This window comes from Hyla sarda, chromosome 7, assembly GCF_029499605.1.
Source record: "Hyla sarda isolate aHylSar1 chromosome 7, aHylSar1.hap1, whole genome shotgun sequence".
Lineage (NCBI taxonomy): Eukaryota > Metazoa > Chordata > Amphibia > Anura > Hylidae > Hyla > Hyla sarda.
In genome coordinates, this window is record NC_079195.1 from 24,873,512 (window position 1) to 24,896,411 (window position 22,900).

General features: G+C 47.9%; 1 protein-coding gene across 1 annotated transcript; it reads left to right on the forward strand.

Annotated features, from left to right (window-relative positions):
* The first annotated feature begins 4,287 nt into the window (after positions 1-4,287).
* LOC130283100 (trypsin-like) lies at positions 4,288-22,198 on the forward strand. Its single transcript, XM_056532286.1, has 3 exons — positions 4,288-4,297; positions 12,928-13,099; positions 21,934-22,198. Exons 1-3 carry the CDS (start codon positions 4,288-4,290, stop codon positions 22,196-22,198), a joined length of 447 nt encoding a protein of 148 aa, XP_056388261.1.
* Positions 22,199-22,900: the final 702 nt, after the last annotated feature.

Sequence of the window (22,900 nt, forward strand, 5' to 3'; positions counted from 1 at the left end):
TGTTTGGGACCGCAGAGGTGAAATCGGAGCGTCCCGAACAGCTTGCAGGACACGAGGAGGATCCCTACCTGCCTCTTGCGTGTCCAACCGCCGACTAACTGCTTTGCGCCTGAGATCCAGACAGGAACAGTCGAGCGGCGATAACACTATTCAATGCCATGTTAATGCATGGCATTGTTCAGTGTAGGAAATCTGTGTGTGCAATGTTATAGCCCCCTATGGGGGCTATAACATTGCAATAAAAAAGAAAAGACTTGCATTGAGGGGACGGGGCGTGATGTCACACGGGGGCAGAGTCCTGACATCACGGACTTCCGTTCCCATGGTCAAGACCGAGACTCTCCAGCGCTTCCGGACAAGAAACAGGTGGGTGCCGCATGCAACATTGGGGGGGTCCCGCCGCTGGGACATCAGACATCTTATCCCCGATCAGACATCATATCCCCTATCCTTTAGATAGGGGATAAGATGTCTAGGGTGGGAGTACCCCTTTAAAGCTGCTATAATGGTAACTGTTAAAGGGACAGTGACCAAGATTCATTCTCCTGGCTTAAAGGGGTACTCCACTGGAAAACATTATTATTATTTTTTTAATCAACTGGTGCCAGAAAGTTAAACAGACTTGTAAATTACTTATTTAAAAAAAATCTTAATCCTTCCAGTACTTATGAACTATTATATGCTCCACAGGAAGTTATTTTCTTTTTGAATTTCCTTCCTGTCTGATCACATTGCTCTCTGCTGACACCTCTGGCCATATCAGGAATTGTCCAGAGCAGGAGAGGTTTGCTATGGGGATATGCTTCTACTCTGGACAGTTCCTAAAATGAACAGAAGTGTCAGCAGAGAGCACTGTGGTCAGAGAGAATTAAATTCAACTAGAAAAGAACTTCCGGTGGAGCATATAACAGCTGATAAGTACTGGAAGGATTAAGATTTTTATATAGAAGTAATTTACAAATTTGTTTAACTTTCTGGCACCAGTTTATCTAGAAAAAAAAATGTTTCCCAGTGGAGTACCCTTTTAAAAGCAGTAAAATTCTAAGCTATTTTCCAAAAAACAGCACCACATCTATCTCCAGGAAGTTTGTGGTATTACAACTTGGCTATATTCACTTTAATGGACCTGAGCTGTAATAGCACACCCAACCTGAAGACAGATATTCTAGTAGTAAATTAGTAGTATTACTAAATTGTTTCATTGAATCCTTGTGTCCAGATTTCTTATTCCCACACTTTGCATATGAGTTCAATGACCCTAACAATAGATTGTTGTGTCACAGGGAACACCAGGTTAGTTTCACCACCCTGCCATGTGACATAACATTTAGTGGACTACAACTCCAAGCTGACCAGTGGAGTTTCGCAAATGTATCCTCAAAGTAGGAGTTTGTGAACGACCCCACAACATGTGATTACAATAGAAATATAAATGATAATTGACTGAATGAAGTGAGGGCTACAGTTTACATACATTGTGCAATAACTTAAAAGCCCATTGATAGATTTGTCTCAAATTCATCATAAACACATAATTGGGGTGGATTCACAACCAAAAAAAATGGGTGACAAGAGGTGCAGCAGAAGAGAGGGTGACAGGAGGTGCAGGAGAAGAGAGGGTGAGAGGAGGTGCAGCAGAAGAGAGGGTGACAGGAGGTGCAGCAGAAGAGAGGGTGAGAGGAGGTGCAGCAGAAGAGAGGGTGACAGGAGGTGCACCAGAAGAGAGGGTGACAGGAGGTGCAGCAGAAAAGAGGGTGACAGGAGTTGCAGCAGAAGAGAGGGTGAGAGGAGGTGCAGCAGAAGAGAGGGTGACAGGAGGTGCACCAGAAGAGAGGGTGACAGGAGGTGCAGCAGAAGAGAGGGTGACAGGAGGTGCAGCAGAAGAGAGGGTGACAGGAGGTGCAGCAGAAGAGAGGGTGACAGGAGGTGCAGGAGAAGAGAGGGGGACAGGAGGTGCAGCCGAAGAGAGGGTGAGAGGAGGTGCGGCAGAAGAGAGGGTGAGAGTAGTTGCAGCAGAAGAGAGGGTGAGAGGAGGTGCAGCAGAAGAGAGGGTGAGAGGAGGTGCAGAAGAAGAGAGGGTGACAGGAGCTGCAGCAGAAGAGAGGGTGACAGGAGGTGTAGCAGAAGAGAGGGCGACAGGAGGTGCAGCAGAAGAGAGGGCGACAGGAGGTGCAGCAGAAGAGAGGGCGACAGGAGGTGCAGCAGAAGAGAGGGTGACAGGAGGTGCAGCAGAAGAGAGGGGGACAGGAGGTGCAGCAGAAGAGAGGGGGACAAGAGGTGCAGCAGAAGAGGGTGGTGACAACAGTGACAGGAAGTGCAGCAAGAGGGAGAGTGACAGCAGTGGCAGGAGGCACAACAAGAGGGAGAGTGACAGCAGTGGCAGGAGGCGCAACAGGAGGCATGGTTAAAGCAGTGAGAGGAGGTGCAGCACGAGAGGGGGTGACAGGAAGTCCAGCAAGAGCGAGTATAATAGGAGATGCAGCAGGAAAGAGGGTGACAGGAGGTTCAGCAGGAGGGGGTTGAAAGGAGGTGCACCAGGAGGGAGGGTGACAGCAGTGACAGGAAGTGTAGCTAGAGGCAGGGTGACAGCAGTGGCAGGAGGTGCAACAGGAGGGAGGGTTACAGGAGGTGCAGCAGGAGTCCCCAGAACCTGGATTTGATCTGAACTTCGGGGGGTTCTTGCAGAACTTTCCAACATTGCCAAGTTTGGCTCGTACGAACCTGGCAATGTTGGGTCGGAGCTGTGCCCGATTTATTTATTTAAAAAATATATATATATTTGTGGTTCCCCCTATTTTTACTTTCAGCTAGATACCAACTAAGCAGCAACAGCCTGACGTTACCAGGGTGGGCGAGGACCATTGTTACTGGCCCTTCCCAGCCTAAATAACACCAGCCTGTTACCACATCAATTTTGATGCTCTGGGTCTTTTCCGTCTATGAGACGGCTTCCATTACTAAGCCTGTAAAATCAATTAAAAATGTTTTTAAAAACATGACACGTTTTTTAAAAAATTATAAAAATGATTGCAAAAAACACTCTCCCACAAGCCCCCATTAACCATTTTATGTAAATAAAAAATTTTTAAAAAATAGCTGGTCATAGACGTAGACCACAGAATCCTATGCAATCCACAGGATACACAGATCTGTAATGAGAAGAAAAGAACAAAAAAAATGGGTTGTGAGGGAGAGCGCTCAAAACCAGTGCTTTCCCAAACAGGAAGCCTCCAGCTGTTGGTACACTACAACCCCCATCATTCCCAGACAGCCAAAAGGCTGTCTGGGAATGATGAGAGTTGTAGTTAAGGAACAGCAATCCTCCAGTTTAGCAACAGCTTGAGGTTCGCTGTTTCTAAACTACTACTCCCATTATTTCCAGACAGCCAAAGGCTGTCTGGAAATAATGGGAGTAGTAGTTTAGAAACAGCTTAACAACAGTTGGAGGCTCCTTCTTTGGGAATACACTGTTCACCTTATACATTTTCAAGTTTTTATTCACATCACATTTTGCCCCTATGGCTGGGAAATTTCCACATAGGACACTCCCGTATCCCAGCCAGACCGGCGGCGAATCTAATTCACTTAAATGAGCCGAAAGGAGTCAGTGCCCATGATCCTCTTGACAAAGCTGCGTTAAGCAGCGAAACATGTCGAGGGGGGCTGAGTTCAGATTTTAATATGGTGACCACTCCTTACTTGAATTGCACACTGCAGGTGCATACGGGAATCATACATAATAGGATTAAATGGCCAGTTTGGCAATAAGATATGTGGATTTATCCTTATCCATGAAGGAGTGATTAACACTGGAATTTTAATCCACTTTTTTGGTGTCTTTTGCAACTAATAAAGATTCAGTTTTTATACATGGGAAATAGGGTAACTTTTTGGATTGCCTTGTGGTGAACTATAGGTTTAAGTAAGACTGCAGTCAGATAGTGACTTCGGTCGACTAATTTTTGCCCTGTATCCGGTTTTGTGACCGGACATAAAACCGTAGTATACTGCGGTTTTAAGTCCGGTCACAAAACCGAATATGAGGCTCATTCAAGTGAATGAGATTTGGCGCCGGACCAGCTGGGATACGGGAGTGATCAGTTTTGAAATTTCTCAGCCAGATCTGGAAGCTGTAGGGTCAAAACGTGATACGAATGCAGCCTTATATGCCTTTTAAATAAAAAATAAAAAAATAATAATAATAAAGCTAAAAACAATGTGAACAGATGCGCACTTACCAGCCTTGTTCTTGGTCTGTCGATCCATTCTGTAACCCCGCCTCTAACGATGACATCAAGTAAGTGATCTTCTGTATACAGTATACAGAAAAGTGGAATATGAAAAACAAAACGAGACAATGCGCCCGTCTATGTGCCGTAAATCCAACCAACAAGAGGGTGTAATAACACAAACAGAGTGTGCTCACCTGGTGATGTTATGCTAAGAGCATAACATCTAATGTTGCTTCGGGGGCCCAGCCGATGTGGGTAACGAGTCACGGTGTGCCGCCTGGATCCTCCCGTCCAGCTGGACGGCCTGTAAGGAGTGTTCAGTGATGAAAAAGAAGCGATCCTGTTGCGGCGCTCGCCCGTGTGGCAGGAATGGAGTTCAAAAGCCGATGGTAAGTAAAGGCATACTTTATTCAGAATCAATTCGGACTACGCGTTACGAAGGGACATGCTCCCCTCTTCCTCAGGTCCAATCCTTAGAGGACTAGTGGGCCGGGCTGTGATTTAAATACGGGAAAAGCCTGCAAATTGCGGTCCGATTTTCGCGGGCTTTTCCCGTATTTAAATCACAGCCCGGCCCACTAGTCCTCTAAGGATTGGACCTGAGGAAGAGGGGAGCGTGTCCCTTCGTAACGTGTAGTACGAATTGATTCTGAATAAAGTATGCCTTTACTTACCATCGGCTTTTGAACTTCATTCCTGCCACACGGGCGAGCGCCGCAACAGGATCGCTTCTTTTTCATCACTGAACACTCCAGTATACAGAAAAGGCTGTATACTGTACACAACCCCCCCCCCCCCCCCCCTGCAAAGAGTTTTTTTTTTCTTTTTTCTTTTTTTTTTTTTGTGATGTCATAGCCCCATAGCTTGTGATGTCATAGCCCCACACCCTCATGATGTTACCCCCCCCCCCCCTCAATGCAAGTCTATGGGAGGGGGCGTGACGGCCGTCACGCCCCCTCCCATAGACTTGCATTGAGGGGGTGGGGTGTGACATCATGAGGGGGCGGGGCTATGATGTCACGAGCTCCTGGCTCCGGCTCCAGCGTTCGGAACAGTTAGTTTAAAACCCCGAGGTGCATGAGCAATCTGGACAACTAGAAATAAAAAAAGATGTGTTTCTAAATAAACATCCTGAATTACGGTTTATCGTGTGAGAAGGAGATGAACGAAACCATCTGTATATAAACATCTATTATTTATTCATGTAGCCGGATATGACCATAAACAATGCGTGCCCTTGGTGATCTGGTACATAGATCTCTTATAAATAAGAAAGGTTTGGACTGAGGCGTCTACATCATCACCATGAGGCGTCTTCTGGTCGTTGCCTTCCTCGTTGCAGGGGGTAAGTTTATATTAATGAAATCTTCTTCTCATAGGGTGAATATGAAACTGGAATGAGATCCCAAATATGTCCATTCCTGAGCTGCAGTGAAAAAAAGGAAAATATACACGATAGATAGATAGATATGAGATAGATAGATATGAGATGGATATGATATAGATAGATAGATAGATAGATATTAGATAGATAGATAGATATGAGAGAGAGATAGATAGATAGATATGAGATAGATAGATATGAGATAGATAGATAGATATCAGATAGATAGATAGATATGGGATAGATAGATATGAGATAGATAGATAGATAGATAGATAGATAGATATGAGAGAGATAGATAGATATGAGATAGATAGATAGATATGAGATAGATAGATATGAGATGGATATGATATAGATAGATAGATATTAGATAGATAGATATGAGAGAGATAGATATGAGATGGATATGATACAGACAGATAGATAGATATTAGATAGATAGATAGATAGATATGAGAGAGAGAGATAGATAGTTAGATAGATAGATAGATATGAGAACGATAGATAGATATGAGATAGATAGATATGAGATAGATAGATATGAAATAGATAGATAGATAGATATGAGATAGATAGATATGAGATAGATAGATAGATATAAGATAGATAGATGTGAGATAGATAAATATGAGATAGTTAGATATGACATAGATAGATATGAGATAGATAGATATGTGATATATATAGATCGATAGATAGATAGATATGAAATAGATAGATATGAGATAGATGGATATGAGATAGATATGAAATAGATATGAGATAGATAAATATGAGATAGATAGTTAGATAGATAGATAGATAAAAATTAGTAAGGAAGCAGCACTATGATATGATATAGATAGATATGAAATAGATAGATGTCACGATGCCGGCTGGCAGGTAGTGGACCCTCTGTGCCAGAGAGGGATTGGCGTGGACCGTGCTAGTGGACCGGTTCTAAGCCACTACTGGTTTTCACCAGAGCCCGCCGCAAAGCGGGATGGTCTTGCTGCGGCGGTAGTGACCAGGTCGTATCCACTAGCAACGGCTCACCTCTCTGGCTGCTGAAGATAGGCGCGGTACAAGGGAGTAGGCAGAAGCAAGGTCGGACGTAGCAGAAGGTCGGGGCAGGCAGCGAGGATCGTAGTCAGGGGCAACGGCAGAAGGTCTGGAAACACTGGCAAGGGACACACAAGGAACGCTTTCACTGGCACTAAGGCAACAAGATCCGGCAAGGGAGTGCAAGGGAAGTGAGGTAATATAGGGAGTGCACAGGTGATAACTCTAATTGGAACCACTGCGCCAATCAGCGGCGCAGTGGCCCTTTAAATCGCAGAGACCCGGCGCGCGCGCGCCCTAGGGAGCGGGGCCGCGCGCGCCGGGACAGAACAGACGGGGAGCGAGTCAGGTAGGAGAGCCGGGGTGCGCATCGCGAGCGGGCGCTACCCGCATCGCGAATCGCATCCCGGCTAGCAGCAGGATCGCAGCGCCCCGGGTCAGAGGACGTGACCGGGGCGCTGCAGCGGAGGAGGTGAAGCGAGCGCTCCGGGGAGGAGCGGGAACCCGGAGCGCTCGGCGTAACAGTACCCCCCCCCTTGGGTCTCCCCCTCTTCTTGGAGCCTGAGAACCTGAGGAGCAGACTTTTGTCAAGGATGTTGTCCTCAGGTTCCCAGGATCTCTCTTCAGGACCACAACCCTCCCAGTCTACTAAAAAAAAAATTTTTTCCTCTGACCTTTTTGGCAGCCAAAATCTCCTTGACCGAGAAGACGTCCGAGGAGCCGGAAACAGGAGTGGGAGGAACAGATTTGGGAGAAAAACGGTTGAGGATGAGTGGTTTGAGAAGAGAGACGTGAAAGGCATTAGGGATACGAAGAGAAGGAGGAAGAAGAAGTTTATAAGAGACAGGATTAATTTGACACAGAATTTTGAAAGGACCAAGATAGCGTGGTCCCAACTTGTAGCTAGGGACACGGAAGCGGACATATTTAGCGGAGAGCCATACCTTGTCTCCAGGGGAAAAAACGGGGGGAGCTCTTCTTTTCTTATCCGCGAACCTCTTCATGCGTGAAGAAGCCTGTAAGAGAGAATTTTGGGTCTCTCTCCATATAATGGAAAGGTCACGAGAAATTTCATCCACAGCGGGCAGACCAGAGGGCAAGGGGGTAGGGAGGGGGGGAAGAGGGTGACGGCCGTACACCACGAAAAATGGGGATTTGGAGGAAGATTCAGAGACCCTGAAGTTATACGAGAATTCGGCCCATGGAAGGAGATCTGCCCAGTCATCCTGGCGGGAGGAAACAAAATGTCGCAAATAATCACCCAGGATCTGGTTAATTCTTTCTACTTGTCCATTGGACTGGGGATGATATGCAGAGGAAAAATTTAATTTAATCTTGAGTTGTTTACAGAGAGCTCTCCAGAATTTAGACACGAATTGGACCCCTCTATCCGAGACAATCTGCGTAGGCAACCCGTGAAGACGAAAAATGTGTACAAAAAATTGTTTAGCCAACTGAGGCGCAGAAGGAAGACCAGGAAGAGGAATGAAATGTGCCATTTTGGAGAATCGATCAACGACCACCCAAATAACGGTGTTGCCACGGGAAGGGGGTAAATCAGTAATAAAATCCATACCAATCAGAGACCAAGGCTGTTCGGGGACAGGCAGAGGATGAAGAAAACCAGCGGGCTTCTGGCGAGGAGTCTTATCCCGGGCACAGATAGTGCAGGCTCGCACAAAGTCCCCAACATCCGTCTCCAGAGTTGGCCACCAATAGAAGCGGGAGATGAGTTGCACAGATTTCTTGATGCCCGCATGACCTGCGAGATGGGAGGAGTGACCCCATTTGAGGATTCCGAGGCGTTGGCGTGGAGAAACAAAGGTCTTTCCTGGAGGAGTCTGTCTGATGGAGGCAGGAGAAGTGGAGATCAGGCAGTCAGGTGGAATGATGTGTTGCGGAGGGAGATCAACTTCTGAGGCATCCGAGGAACGAGAGAGAGCATCGGCTCTAATGTTCTTATCGGCAGGACGAAAGTGGATCTCAAAATTAAATCGGGCAAAGAACAGAGACCACCGGGCCTGGCGAGGATTCAGCCGTTGGGCCGACTGGAGGTAGGAGAGGTTCTTGTGGTCGGTGTAGATAATAACAGGAAATCTTGATCCCTCCAGCAGATGCCTCCATTCCTCAAGTGCTAATTTAATGGCTAGAAGTTCTCGATCCCCGATGGAGTAGTTCCTCTCCGCTGGAGAGAAGGTCCTAGAGAAAAAACCACAAGTGACAGCATGCCCGGAAGGATTTTTTTGTAGAAGAACAGCTCCAGCTCCTACTGAGGAGGCATCAACCTCCAATAGGAAGGGTTTGGAAGGGTCAGGTCTGGAGAGCACGGGAGCCGAAGAAAAGGCAGACTTGAGTTGTTTAAAGGAGTCTTCTGCTTGAGGAGGCCAGGACTTGGGATCAGCATTTTTCTTGGTTAAAGCCACGATAGGAGCCACAATGGTAGAAAAATGTGGAATAAATTGCCTGTAATAATTGGCGAACCCCAAAAAGCGTTGGATAGCACGGAGTCCGGAGGGGCGTGGCCAATTTAAGACGGCAGAGAGTTTGTCTGGATCCATCTGTAGTCCCTGGCCAGAGACCAAATATCCTAGAAAAGGAAGAGATTGGCATTCAAACAGACATTTCTCAATTTTGGCATAGAGTTGGTTGTCACGAAGTCTCTGAAGAACCATACGGACATGCCGGCGGTGTTCCTCCAGATTGGCAGAAAAAATTAGGATATCGTCCAGATATACCACAACACAGGAGTATAATAGATCACGAAAAATTTCATTGACAAAGTCTTGGAAGACGGCAGGGGCATTGCACAGTCCAAAGGGCATGACCAGATACTCAAAGTGTCCATCTCTGGTGTTAAATGCCGTTTTCCACTCGTCCCCCTCTCTGATGCGGATGAGGTTATAGGCGCCTCTTAAGTCCAATTTAGTGAAGATGTGGGCACCTTGGAGGCGATCAAAGAGTTCAGAGATGAGGGGTAAGGGGTAGCGGTTCTTAACCGTGATTTTATTAAGACCGCGGTAGTCAATGCAAGGACGTAGGGAGCCATCTTTTTTGGAGACAAAGAAAAATCCGGCTCCGGCAGGAGAGGAGGATTTACGGATAAAGCCCCTTTTTAGATTCTCCTGGACGTATTCGGACATGGCAAGAGTCTCTGGGGCAGAGAGAGGATAAATTCTGCCCCGGGGTGGAGTAGTACCCGGGAGGAGGTCGATAGGGCAATCATAAGGCCTGTGAGGAGGTAGAGTCTCAGCTTGTTTTTTGCAGAAAACATCCGCGAAGTCCATATAGGCCTTGGGGAGACCGGTTACTGGAGGAACCACAGAGTTACGGCAAGGGTTACTGGGAACCGGTTTTAGACAGTTCTTGGAACAAGAGGACCCCCAACTCTTGATCTCCCCAGTGGACCAATCCAGGGTTGGGGAATGAAGTTGAAGCCAGGGAAGTCCAAGGAGAATCTCCGAGGTGCAATTGGGGAGGACCAAAAGTTCAATCCTCTCATGATGAGATCCGATGCTCATAAGAAGGGGCTCCGTGCGGAAACGTATGGTACAGTCCAATCTTTCATTATTTACACAATTGATGTAGAGGGGTCTGGCGAGACTGGTCACTGGGATGTTGAACCTGTTGACGAGAGAGGCCAAAATAAAATTTCCTGCAGAACCAGAGTCCAAGAAGGCCACTGTAGAGAAGGAGAAGGCAGAAGCAGACATCCGCACAGGCACAGTAAGACGTGGAGAAGCAGAGTAGACATCAAGGACTGTCTCTCCTTTGTGCGGAGTCAGCGTACGTCTTTCCAGGCGGGGAGGACGGATAGGACAATCCCTCAGGAAGTGTTCGGTACTAGCACAGTACAGGCAGAGGTTCTCCATACGGCGTCGTGTCCTCTCTTGAGGTGTCAGGCGAGACCGGTCGACCTGCATAGCCTCCACGGCGGGAGGCACAGGAACAGATTGCAGGGGACCAGAGGAGAGAGGAGCCGAGGAGACGAAACGCCTCGTGCGAACAGAGTCCATATCTTGGCGGAGTTCCTGACGCCTTTCAGAAAAACGCATGTCAATGCGAGTGGCTAGGTGAATAAGTTCATGTAGATTAGCAGGAATTTCTCGTGCGGCCAGAACATCTTTAATGTTGCTGGATAGGCCTTTTTTGAAGGTCGCGCAGAGGGCCTCATTATTCCAGGACAATTCTGAAGCAAGTGTACGGAATTGTACGGCATACTCGCCAACGGAAGAATTACCCTGGACCAGGTTCAACAGGGCAGTCTCAGCAGAAGAGGCTCGGGCAGGTTCCTCAAAGACACTTCGGATTTCCGAGAAGAAGGAGTGTACTGAGGCAGTGACGGGGTCATTGCGGTCCCAGAGCGGTGTGGCCCATGACAGGGCTTTTCCGGACAGAAGACTGACTACGAACGCCACCTTAGACCTTTCAGTGGGAAACAGGTCCGACATCATCTCCAGATGCAGGGAACATTGGGAAAGGAAGCCACGGCAAAACTTAGAGTCCCCATCAAACTTATCCGGCAAGGATAAGCGTATCCCAGGAGCGGCCACTCGCTGCGGAGGAGGTGCAAGAGCTGGCGGAGGAGATGACTGCTGAAGCTGTGGTAGCAACTGTTGTAGCATAACGGTCAGTTGAGACAGCTGTTGGCCTTGTTGCGCAATCTGTTGTGACTGCTGGGCGACCACCGTGGTGAGGTCAGCGACAACTGGCAGAGGAACTTCAGCGGGATCCATGGCCGGATCTACTGTCACGATGCCGGCTGGCAGGTAGTGGACCCTCTGTGCCAGAGAGGGATTGGCGTGGACCGTGCTAGTGGACCGGTTCTAAGCCACTACTGGTTTTCACCAGAGCCCGCCGCAAAGCGGGATGGTCTTGCTGCGGCGGTAGTGACCAGGTCGTATCCACTAGCAACGGCTCACCTCTCTGGCTGCTGAAGATAGGCGCGGTACAAGGGAGTAGGCAGAAGCAAGGTCGGACGTAGCAGAAGGTCGGGGCAGGCAGCGAGGATCGTAGTCAGGGGCAACGGCAGAAGGTCTGGAAACACTGGCAAGGGACACACAAGGAACGCTTTCACTGGCACTAAGGCAACAAGATCCGGCAAGGGAGTGCAAGGGAAGTGAGGTAATATAGGGAGTGCACAGGTGATAACTCTAATTGGAACCACTGCGCCAATCAGCGGCGCAGTGGCCCTTTAAATCGCAGAGACCCGGCGCGCGCGCGCCCTAGGGAGCGGGGCCGCGCGCGCCGGGACAGAACAGACGGGGAGCGAGTCAGGTAGGAGAGCCGGGGTGCGCATCGCGAGCGGGCGCTACCCGCATCGCGAATCGCATCCCGGCTAGCAGCAGGATCGCAGCGCCCCGGGTCAGAGGACGTGACCGGGGCGCTGCAGCGGAGGAGGTGAAGCGAGCGCTCCGGGGAGGAGCGGGAACCCGGAGCGCTCGGCGTAACAATAGATAGATATGAGAGAGATATGAGATAGATAGAACGATAGATAGATAGATATGTGAGAGATATGAGATACATATGAGATAGATAGATATGAGAACGATAAGATAGAAATGAAATAGATAGATAGATATGAGATAGATAGATATGAAATAGATAGATAGATATGACATAGACATGAGATAGATAGATATGAGATAGATAGATATGAAATAGATAGATATGAGATAGATATGATATATATATATATATATATATATATATATATATATATGATAGATAGAAAGATGGATAGATATGAGATAGATGTGAGATAGATAGATAGATAGAAAGATAGATAGATATGAAATAGATAGATATAAGATAGATAGATATGAGATAGATAGATAGATATGAGATAGATAGATAGGAGATAGATAGATATGTTATAGATAAATAGATAGATAGATATGAGATAGATAGATAGATAGATAGATAGATATGAGATAGATAGATAGATAGATATGAGATAGATAGATAGATAGATATGAGATAGATAGATAGGTATGAGATAGATAGATAGATAGATAGATATGAGCTAGATAGATAGAAATGAGATAGATAGATAGATAGATAGATAGGAGATAGATAGATAGATATGAGCTAGATAGATAGATATGAGCTAGATATATAGATATGAGATAGATAGATAGATAGGAGATAGATATATATGCTATAGATAAATAGAGAGATAGATATGAGATAGATAGATAGATAGATAGATATGAGACAGATATATATCTACCACAAATATCCCTTACCTGTATATACCAATTTCCCCAGTTCTCTCTAAGCCTCATGGGGGTGAAGCAGATGACAGGATTATGAACGGTTTTGATTGCACCAAGAATTCCATTACTTACCAGGTGTCCCTGCGTACAGCGGGGACTCACTTCTGTGGAGGGGCGCTCATTGCAGATCAGTGGGTTCTGACTTCTGCTCAGTGTTTTAAAGGGTAAGTAAAACCTTCCAGTCTGTCCAGATTAAAGTATTTTTCTGTTTATTTGTATAAAGTTTCTTGCGCAGATACATATATTATTTTTAGCTATGTGTCTCTTGACTACAGTTTGGTGCAGGTGGGCTGCTATGTGGATATTGGGACTTTCTCAATTTACGATTGCAGCCTACGGCTGCTGGAACTGGCTGGGGGAGGGGTAAACTGGGCGCTCCCGTAACCCAGCCGCATCGGCGCAGAAACCCATTCACGTTAACGAGCCGACCGGAGTCAAACAGTGACTCTGGTCGGTTCATTTTTGCCCCATATTCGGTTTTGTGACCGGACCGGACCGGGGCAGAAATGAGCTAACCAGAGTCACTGTTTGACTCCAGTCAGCTTGTTAAAGTGAATACGTTTTGGCGTCGTTGTGGCTCGGGTACGGGAGCGCCCGGTTTTCCCCTCCCCCAGCCAGTTCCAGCAGCCATAGGCTGCAATTGTAACGTTAAAGTGAATGGATTTCAGTGCCGGTCAGGCTGGGGTATGGGAGCGCCCGATTTTACCCTCCCCCAGTCGGATCCGGCAGCCGTAGGCTACAATCGTAAAGTGAATGCAGCCTTACAGAGTGTTCAGAGGTCGGACTGATACACTATCAGACTATTATAAGTCAGTGGAAGAGAAATTATGAAGTCCAATGACTCAATTTGTGTACAGTGATCCCTCAACTTATAATGGCCTCAGGTTTCAATATTTTCAGATTTTTCGGGACCATTGTAACTTGAAACCAGACTCAACATAAAATGTTACAGACAGTCCAGATCTGTGAAACGTGTCAATGGCCGGAAGATCCGACCAATCAGAATGGGCATTCACTGGTAAAACCCTTGAAGAAGCTCCTGTCCTCTACATAGACAGTGATTACAGCTTCCAGCAGATCTTTATTACTTTTCTATGTAGGGACTTCTACCTATTTTTCTTTAATCCTCACTTTTTCCTATTTTTGGAAGACATTTTGGGGGCTTCAGAACCAAATACAAGGTATCCATAGAGTTCTGATTTCAGCGTACAATGGTTGTCACCAGGGGTCAAGTCCCAGGAAAAAAAAGTATGGGAACTCACCCAAGATTTCCACTCAAGGACTGGTCCGACAGGACTCTCGCTAATGGGGAACTGCTGTGGAAAAAGTGCAGGAACTCCGTTCCCATGCGTTCCTGCAGGACTTGAGCCCTGGTCGTCCCAGAACCAATTCATTATTGTAGATGGAGGAACCACTGTATGTATATTGGGTGACTGGATAACTAAAGGGGTTTTCATTGATGGCCTAATATGAAGATAAGGCATAAAATGATACAAAAAATAAAATATTTAAAACAGTATACGGAGTACCCAGTAAATATGCTAGAAAGTGTAATATATATATATATATATATATATATATATATATATTAAATTTTCTAGTATATCGGTTGTAATGTTATATAACACAGGAGACATTGGCAGTATTGTAATCTGCGGTAAAAAAGAAAATGTTCTTATAAACGGCAGTAGTAAAGTTTTTGCGGCAATGAGAGAAATGTATAGCGTCCGCTCCAAGTAGGTATATGTTCCATTTAATACTTCAGAAAGGTGGTGTACAACACCGCTCCAGTGAAGAATGATTAACGGGTTTGAACGAGGATGTCTTGAGATCACAACCTTATATAATTGCTGCTGAAGATAGGGCTGCTACGCCCTGAAACGCGTCAGGCATTGAAATAGTTTAATATTCCTTTCGGTGTATCCAGTTTTATATATATATATATATATATATATATATATATAGTAGCAAAGTGGAACAGCACTACCAGCAGCGTCAAAGGGATGCGGGTGCAAACGGGCCCAATGGCAGCACAGGTCACTGGCAGCAGTAGTAGTCACTGGCAGCAGTAGTAGTCAATACCAAGTAGAGCGTCCCACAGCACTCTAATTCAGGTGAAAAAAGCAAATGCAGTTTATGTCCTCATATGTGGCAAGCAACGTTTCGACTGTCTGCACAGTCTTACAGACTGTGCAGACAGTTGAAACGTTGCTTGCCACATATGAGGGAATACACTGCATTTGCTTTTTTCACCTTAATTGGAGTGCTGTGGGACGCTCTACTCAGTTTTATATATATATATATATATATATATATATATATATACGGATCCTATAAACCACAAGGACGCCATTTAGAGAATTGCCAGCAAAATCGCAGTCTAAAGTCCAGGCTATACAGCTCTAAATACGCATTGCATTTCTATCCTCTATAAGAATCACTCTCAAGACATCCTTGGGCTTGCAGTGCCTTAAAGGGGTACTACGGCGCTTAGACATCTTATCCCCTATCCAAAGGATAGGGGACAAGATGCCTGATTGCGGGGGTCCCGCTGCTGGGGACCCCCCTGATCTTGCACGCAGCATCCCAGTTAAAATCAGTCCCCGGAACATGTTCACTCCGGGTCTGATTACCGGCGACCAAGGGGCTGGCGGCGTGTGACGTCACGCCTCCCCCCCCCCCGTGTGACGTCACGCTCCGCGCCTCAATGCAGCCACGAAGTATACAGAAGCCTCATACTGGATTGACTCGAGTATAAGCCTAGGGTGGGAAATACATCATCCCCTTGTCATCATCCAGACCCCCGTCATTAACACCCTCATCATCACCACCTGTCATTATCCCCTTGTCATCATCCCACACACCCCTTCATCATCCCCTTGTCATTATCCCACCCCCCTCCCTTCATCATCCCCTTGTCATTATCCCCACCCCCCTTCATCATCCCCCTGTCATTATCCCCACCCCCCTTCATCATCCCCTTGTCATCATCCCACACCCCCCTTCATCATCCCCCTGTCATCATCCCACACCCCCCCTTCATCATCCCCTTGTCATCATCCCACACACCCCCTTCATCATCCCCTTGTCATCATCCCACACCCCCCTTCATCATCCCCCTGTCATCATCCCACACCCCCCCTTCATCATCCCCTTGTCATCATCCCACACCCCCCCTTCATCACCCCCCTGTCATCATTCCCCTGTCATCATCCCACACCCCCCTTCATCATCCCCCTGTCATCATTCCCCTGTCATCATCCCACCCCACCCCCTTTATCATCCCCTTGTCATCATTCCCCTGTCATCATCCCACACCCCCCTTCATCATCCCCCTGTCATCATTCCCCTGTCATCATCCCACACCCCCCCTTCATCATCCCCATGTCATCATCCCACACCCCCCTTCATCATCCCACACCCCCCTTCATCATCCCCCTGTCATCATCACCACATGTCATCAACCCTCACACCTTTCATCATCACCGCTTGTCAATGTCTGATACAGTGGTCTTCAACCTGCGGACCTCCAGAGGTTTCAAAACTACAACTCCCAGCAAGCCCGGGCAGCCATCGGCTGTCCGGGCTTGCTGGGAGTTGTAGTTTTGAAACCTCTGGAGGTCCGCAAGTTGAAGACCACTGTGGCCTTCGAAATCATCCAGCCCCCCCCCCCCTCCCCTCTCACCCACTTTAGTTCTGTACTCACCTCCGCTCGGCGGGACGTTAGGGTGCGCTGGTCCGGTGCTGCAGGACTGTCCGGTGGGATAATGGTTCCAGGCTGCCATCTTCACCGGGGAGGCCTCTTCTCCGCGCTTCGGGCCCGGAATAGAGGCGTTGCCTTGACGACGACACAGAGGGACATTGGTAATGAACGTCCCTCTGCGTCGTCGTCAAGGCAACGTGACTATTCCGGGGCTGAGCCCGAAGCGCGGAGAAGAGGCCCCCCGGTGAAGATGGCAGCCCAGAACCACTATCCCACCGGACGACCTCAGCACCGGACCAGCGCACCCTAACATCCCGCCGAGCGGAGGTGAGTACAGAACTAAAGGGGGTGAGAGGAGGGCTGGATGATGTCAAAGGCCGCAGTGGTCTTCAACCTGCGGACCTCCAGAGGTTTCAAAACTACAACTCCCAGCAAGCCCGGACAGCCGACGGCTGCTCGGGCTTGCTGGGAGTTGTAGTTTTGAAACATCTGGAGGTCCGCAGGTTGAAGACCACTGAGGGCGTAGAGTTCACTCGAGTATAAGCCGAGGGGGTGTTTTCAGCACGAAAAATCGTGCTGAAAAACTCGGCTTATACTCGAGTATATACGGTATATTTGGCACATTGGGTATGTGCAGCACAGTATCCTCGGCTTAGGGCCTTTCTGCTTTATGTAGAGCTCCTACACCTATGTATTTTAGATTTGTAAATTACTTCTATTAAAAAAATCTTAACCCTTCCAGTACTTTTTAGCAGCTGTATGCTACAGAGGAAATTCTTTTCTTTTTTAATTTATTTTTTGTCTTGTCCACAGTGCTCTCTGCTGACACCTGATGTCCGTATCAGGAACTGTCCAGAGCAGGAAAAAATCCCTGTTGCAAACCTATGCTGCTCTGTACAGTTCCTGACACGGACAGAGGTGTCAGCAGAGAGCACTGTGGACAAGACAAAACAATATTTCAAAAAGAAAAGAATTTCCTCTGTGGCATACAGCTACTAAAAAGGACTGGAAGAGTAAAGATTTTTTTTTTTTTTAATAGAAGTAATTTACAAATCTGTTTAACTTTCTGGCACCAGTTGATTTAAAAAAAAAATGTTTTCCACCGGAGTACCCCTTTAACCATAGTCACTCGAGCGGTGAGCGGTGTTGTACACCACCTTTTTCATTCTGAAGTATTAAACGGAACATTTACCTACTTGGAGCGGCCGCCATATATTTCTCTCATTGCCGCAAAAACTTTGCTACGGCCGCTAATAATAAAATTTCCTTTATACCGTAGATTACATTACTGCCAACCTCTCCTGTGTTATATAACGTTACAACCGATTTATATATATATTTATTATATATGTATGTATATATATATATATATATATATATATATATATATATACATATATACTGTTTTACATATTTTATTTTTTGTATGATTTTATGTATTGTTTTCATATTAATTTAAGAGAGAACAAACCAAAAGGGCCCTGCGGTCTCTCGTTGAGTATGATACAACATCTTTTAATTTTATACCATATTTTATCTCCTATTTACAAATAAAACAATAATGATTATCCCTACCACTTAGAGGACTGCCTTTTTTGTATATTAGAATTTTTCCTTATTCCACGGGTGGTGGATTTAGGCAGACAACTCGGTTGTAGGTACGTGAATTGAGCTGCACCTTACCCTGTTTTGTTCTATTCTGAAAATAGGCCATCAATAAAAACGCCCTTAAAGGGGTACTCCACTGGCCAGTCTTCGGAAGTATGTGTTCCGAACGTTGTTTTCGCGCTGCAGGGGTCGGCCTTGCCCCTCGTGACATCACGGCCATACCCCCTCAATTTATGTCTATGGACGGGGGGGTGGCGGTGACCCCCACAGCGAGAAAACAGCATTTGGAATATTTACTTTTGAACGCTGGCCAGTGGAGTACCCCTTTAATATATCTATAGTCTCCAAAATGACTGATTATGTTGTAGCATTGATCAATAGCCAATGCCAGTCACACCTGTTGTAAAAGGGGGATCAGTAATGAATCGGTCTGTGGTCTGGGAACATTTTGGTTAATCCTGTTGTCCTCTAGCATTGACTGGGGTGTATCACATACCTAAAAATGTTCATGCAGTATCTAAGCATTTGGATGTGTGGAGTGTACCCTTGGTTCATCCTTATACCCCAGGTTGTTGAGATCAGGTTGGGGTGCAGAAGCCTATACATGTACATGTACAAACTGGATGGTGGGAAAATGGAAGAGCGAATACAGAAGACTTCTGACTGCTAACGGTAGAGCTGGGGGAGTCATCACATATTGCTACGGGACCCTCTAGTCAACTTATTATATGCAAATTGTACATTTTGTATAGTATCGCAAACTGCATTTTCCCTGTTACGCCGAGCGCTCCGGGTCCCTGCTCCTCCCCGGAGCGCTCACGGCGTCTCTCTCCCTGCAGCGCCCCGGTCAGACCCGCTGACCGGGAGCGCTGCACTGACATTGCCGGCGGGGATGCGATTCGCATAGCGGGACGCGCCCGCTCGCGAATCGCATCCCAAGTCACTTACCCGTCCCGGTCCCCGGCTGTCATGTGCTGGCGCGCGCGGCTCCGCTCTCTAGGGCGCGCGCGCACCAGCTCTCTGAGACTTAAAGGGCCAGTGCACCAATGATTGGTGCCTGGCCCAATTAGCTTAATTAGCTTCCACCTGTTCCCTGGCTATATCACATCACTTCCCCTGCACTCCATTGCCGGATCTTGTTGCCTTGTGCCAGTGAAAGCGTTTAGTGTTGTCCAAGCCTGTGTTACCTGATCTCCTGCTATCCATATTGACTACGAACCTTGCCACCTGCCCCGACCTTCTGCTACGTCTGACCTTGCCTCTGCCTAGTCCTTCTGTCCCACGCCTTCTCAGCAGTCAGCGAGGTTGAGCCGTTGCTAGTGGATACGACCTGGTTGCTACTGCCGCAGCAAGACCATCCCGCTTTGCGGCGGGCTCTGGTGAACACCAGTAGCCTCTTAGAACCGGTCCACCAGCACGGTCCACGCCAATCCCTCGCTGACACAGTGGATCCACAACCTGTAAGCCGAATCGTGACAGTAGATCCGGCCATGGATCCCGCTGAGGTGCCGCTGCCAAGTCTCGCTGACCTTACCACGGTGGTCGCTCAGCAATCGCAGCAGATTGCCCAACAAGGACAGCAGCTGTCGCAGTTGACCGCCACGTTACAGCAACTTCTGCCTCTGCTACAGCAGCAACCATCTCCTCGGCCAGCTCCTGCACCTCCTCCGCAGCGAGTGGCCGCTCCTAGCCTCCGCTTGTCCCTGCCGGACAAATTTGATGGGGACTCTAGACTCTGCCGTGGATTTTTGTCTCAATGTTCCCTGCATATGGAGATGCTGTCGGACTTGTTTCCTACAGAACGGTCTAAGGTGGCGTTCGTAGTGAGCCTTCTTTCAGGAAAGGCCTTGTCTTGGGCCACACCGCTCTGGGACCGCAATGATCCTGCCACAGCCACAGTCCAGTCCTTCTTCGCTGAAGTCCGTAGTGTCTTCGAGGAACCAGCCCGAGCTTCTTCTGCCGAGACTGCCCTGCTGAACCTGGTCAAGGGTAATTCTTCAGTAGGCGAGTACGCCATCCAATTTCGTCCTCTCGCTTCCGAATTATCTTGGAATAACGAGGCTCTCTGCGCGACCTTTAAAAAAGGCCTATCCAGTAACATCAAGGATGTGCTGGCCGCACAAGAGATTCCTGCCAACCTGCAAGAACTTATCCATTTGGCCACCCGCATTGACATGCGTTTTTCTGAGAGACACCAGGAGCTCCGCCAGGAAAGAGACTTAGACCTCTGGGCACCTCTCCCGCAGTATCCTTTGCAACCTATGCCTGGGCCTCCCACCGAGGAGGCCATGCAAGTGGATCGGTCTCGCCTGACCCAGGAAGAGAGGAATCGCCGTAGGGAAGAAAATCTTTGTCTGTACTGTGCCAGTACCGAGCATTTCTTGGTGAATTGCCCTATTCGTCCTCCACGTCTGGGAAACGCACGCACGCACCCAGCTCACGTGGGTGTGGCGTCTCTTGGTTCAAAGTCTGCTTCTCCACGTCTCACGGTGCCCGTGCGGATTTCTCCTTCTGCTAACTCCTCCCTCTCAGCCGTGGCCTGCTTGGACTCTGGTGCCTCTGGAAATTTTATTCTGGATTCTTTTGTGAATGAATTCTGCATCCCGGTGACCCGTCTCGTCAAGCCGCTCTACATTTCCGCGGTCAACGGAGTTAGATTGGATTGCACCGTGCGTTACCGCACAAAACCCCTCTTAATGTGCATTGGACCCCATCACGAATTGATTGAATTTTTTGTCCTTCCCAACTGCACCTCTGAGGTCCTCCTCGGTCTGCCATGGCTCCGGCTTCATTCTCCCACCCTTGACTGGACCACCGGGGAGATCAAGAACTGGGACTCTGCTTGCCATAAGAAATGCCTCTCCCCCCCTCCCAGTCCCGTCAGGCAAGCCTCAGTGCCTCCTCATGGCCCCCATCCTGGTGACACACTGCCCTGTGCCAAGCTTCACCCTCTGCCCTCCCTCCCCATTCCCACTCCTGCTGTACTGCCTGCCTTTGCGGAAACCCTCCATTCACTCCCGGTGTCCTCGTCCCAGGTAAAGCAGTTGTCGGACAAAAAAAGGGGGAGACCTAAGGGGGGGTACTGTTACGCCGAGCGCTCCGGGTCCCTGCTCCTCCCCGGAGCGCTCACGGCGTCTCTCTCCGTGCAGCGCCCCGGTCAGACCCGCTGGCGTGCGCGGCTCCGCTCTCTAGGGCGCGCGCGCGCCAGCTCTCTGAGACTTAAAGGGCCAGTGCACCAATGATTGGTGCCTGGCCCAATTAGCTTAATTAGCTTCCACCTGTTCCCTGGCTATATCACATCACTTCCCCTGCACTCCATTGCCGGATCTTGTTGCCTTGTGCCAGTGAAAGCGTTTAGTGTTGTCCAAGCCTGTGTTACCTGATCTCCTGCTATCCATATTGACTACGAACCTTGCCACCTGCCCCGACCTTCTGCTACGTCTGACCTTGCCTCTGCCTAGTCCTTCTGTCCCACGCCTTCTCAGCAGTCAGCGAGGTTGAGCCGTTGCTAGTGGATATGACCTGGTTGCTACTGCCGCAGCAAGACCATCCCGCTTTGCGGCGGGCTCTGGTGAACACCAGTAGCCTCTTAGAACCGGTCCACCAGCACGGTCCACGCCAATCCCTCGCTGACACAGTGGATCCACAACCTGTAAGCCGAATCGTGACATTCCCCTTTATTTGCAGAAGTGTTCAGGTTGTTCTGGGAGAACATGACATAAAGAGGACTGAAAATACAGAACAGTACAACAATTCCATCAAGGTCATACGGCACCAAGCCTTTAATCCAAGAACCCTGGACAACGACATCATGTTGATCAAATTAGCCTCAACCCCAACTTTTAATAATTTTGTCAACAAAGCGTCTCTGCCCACGGGCTGCGTAGGCCCCAATTCATTCTGTCAGGTCTCCGGATGGGGAATCACATTGACCAATAATGGTAAGAAATGATAAGGGTTTGGAAACATACTATTATCTACTGAACATGACCTGTGATTCCGGCTGACTATAGGGGGATACAGCTAATGGAAGGGACTTCACTCAAAGGGTGTGGGTAAGGCCAGCGTTCGGGGGGAAATATGGATAATAGCCAGGCCCTCCATCCCCAAAGGGAACCCCCTGAACAGCAAGACACATTATTGTTTTTTGCCTCGATTTGCACAAAATTGCCACAAAGCACCCCCCATTTTATGCAAATTGTGTCGGACTGCAGTGATCTGAATGTGGCCCTGTTGCTGTCCCGGCTGCACAAAGTCTATAAACCGGTACAGATACACTTACATTGTATCTGCTAGGAGCCATAAAGAAGGAAGTTATAGAGGAAATCATGGGGTTGGGAGACAAGTGTTCATGTGTAAGGAGCAATATATATATTGGGAGCAGTATATAGGAGGGCAGAGGGAGAAGTATATAGGAGGGCATAGGGATTGAGCAGTTTTTGGAGGGGGCAGTCCTTGCTTTGATCTAGGGTCTGTATCCTAATATTCAAGGTCATCATCTATATATGAGATTAGTGATAAGTATCTGATCTGAGGGGTCTGACCACTGGGACGCCCACTAGTCATGAGTATGGAAGTTCTTTGCTAAGTTCCTTGATAAATAGAGAACACATGATCATCCATCTCTCCATTCATTCTTTATGGGACTTTTGAA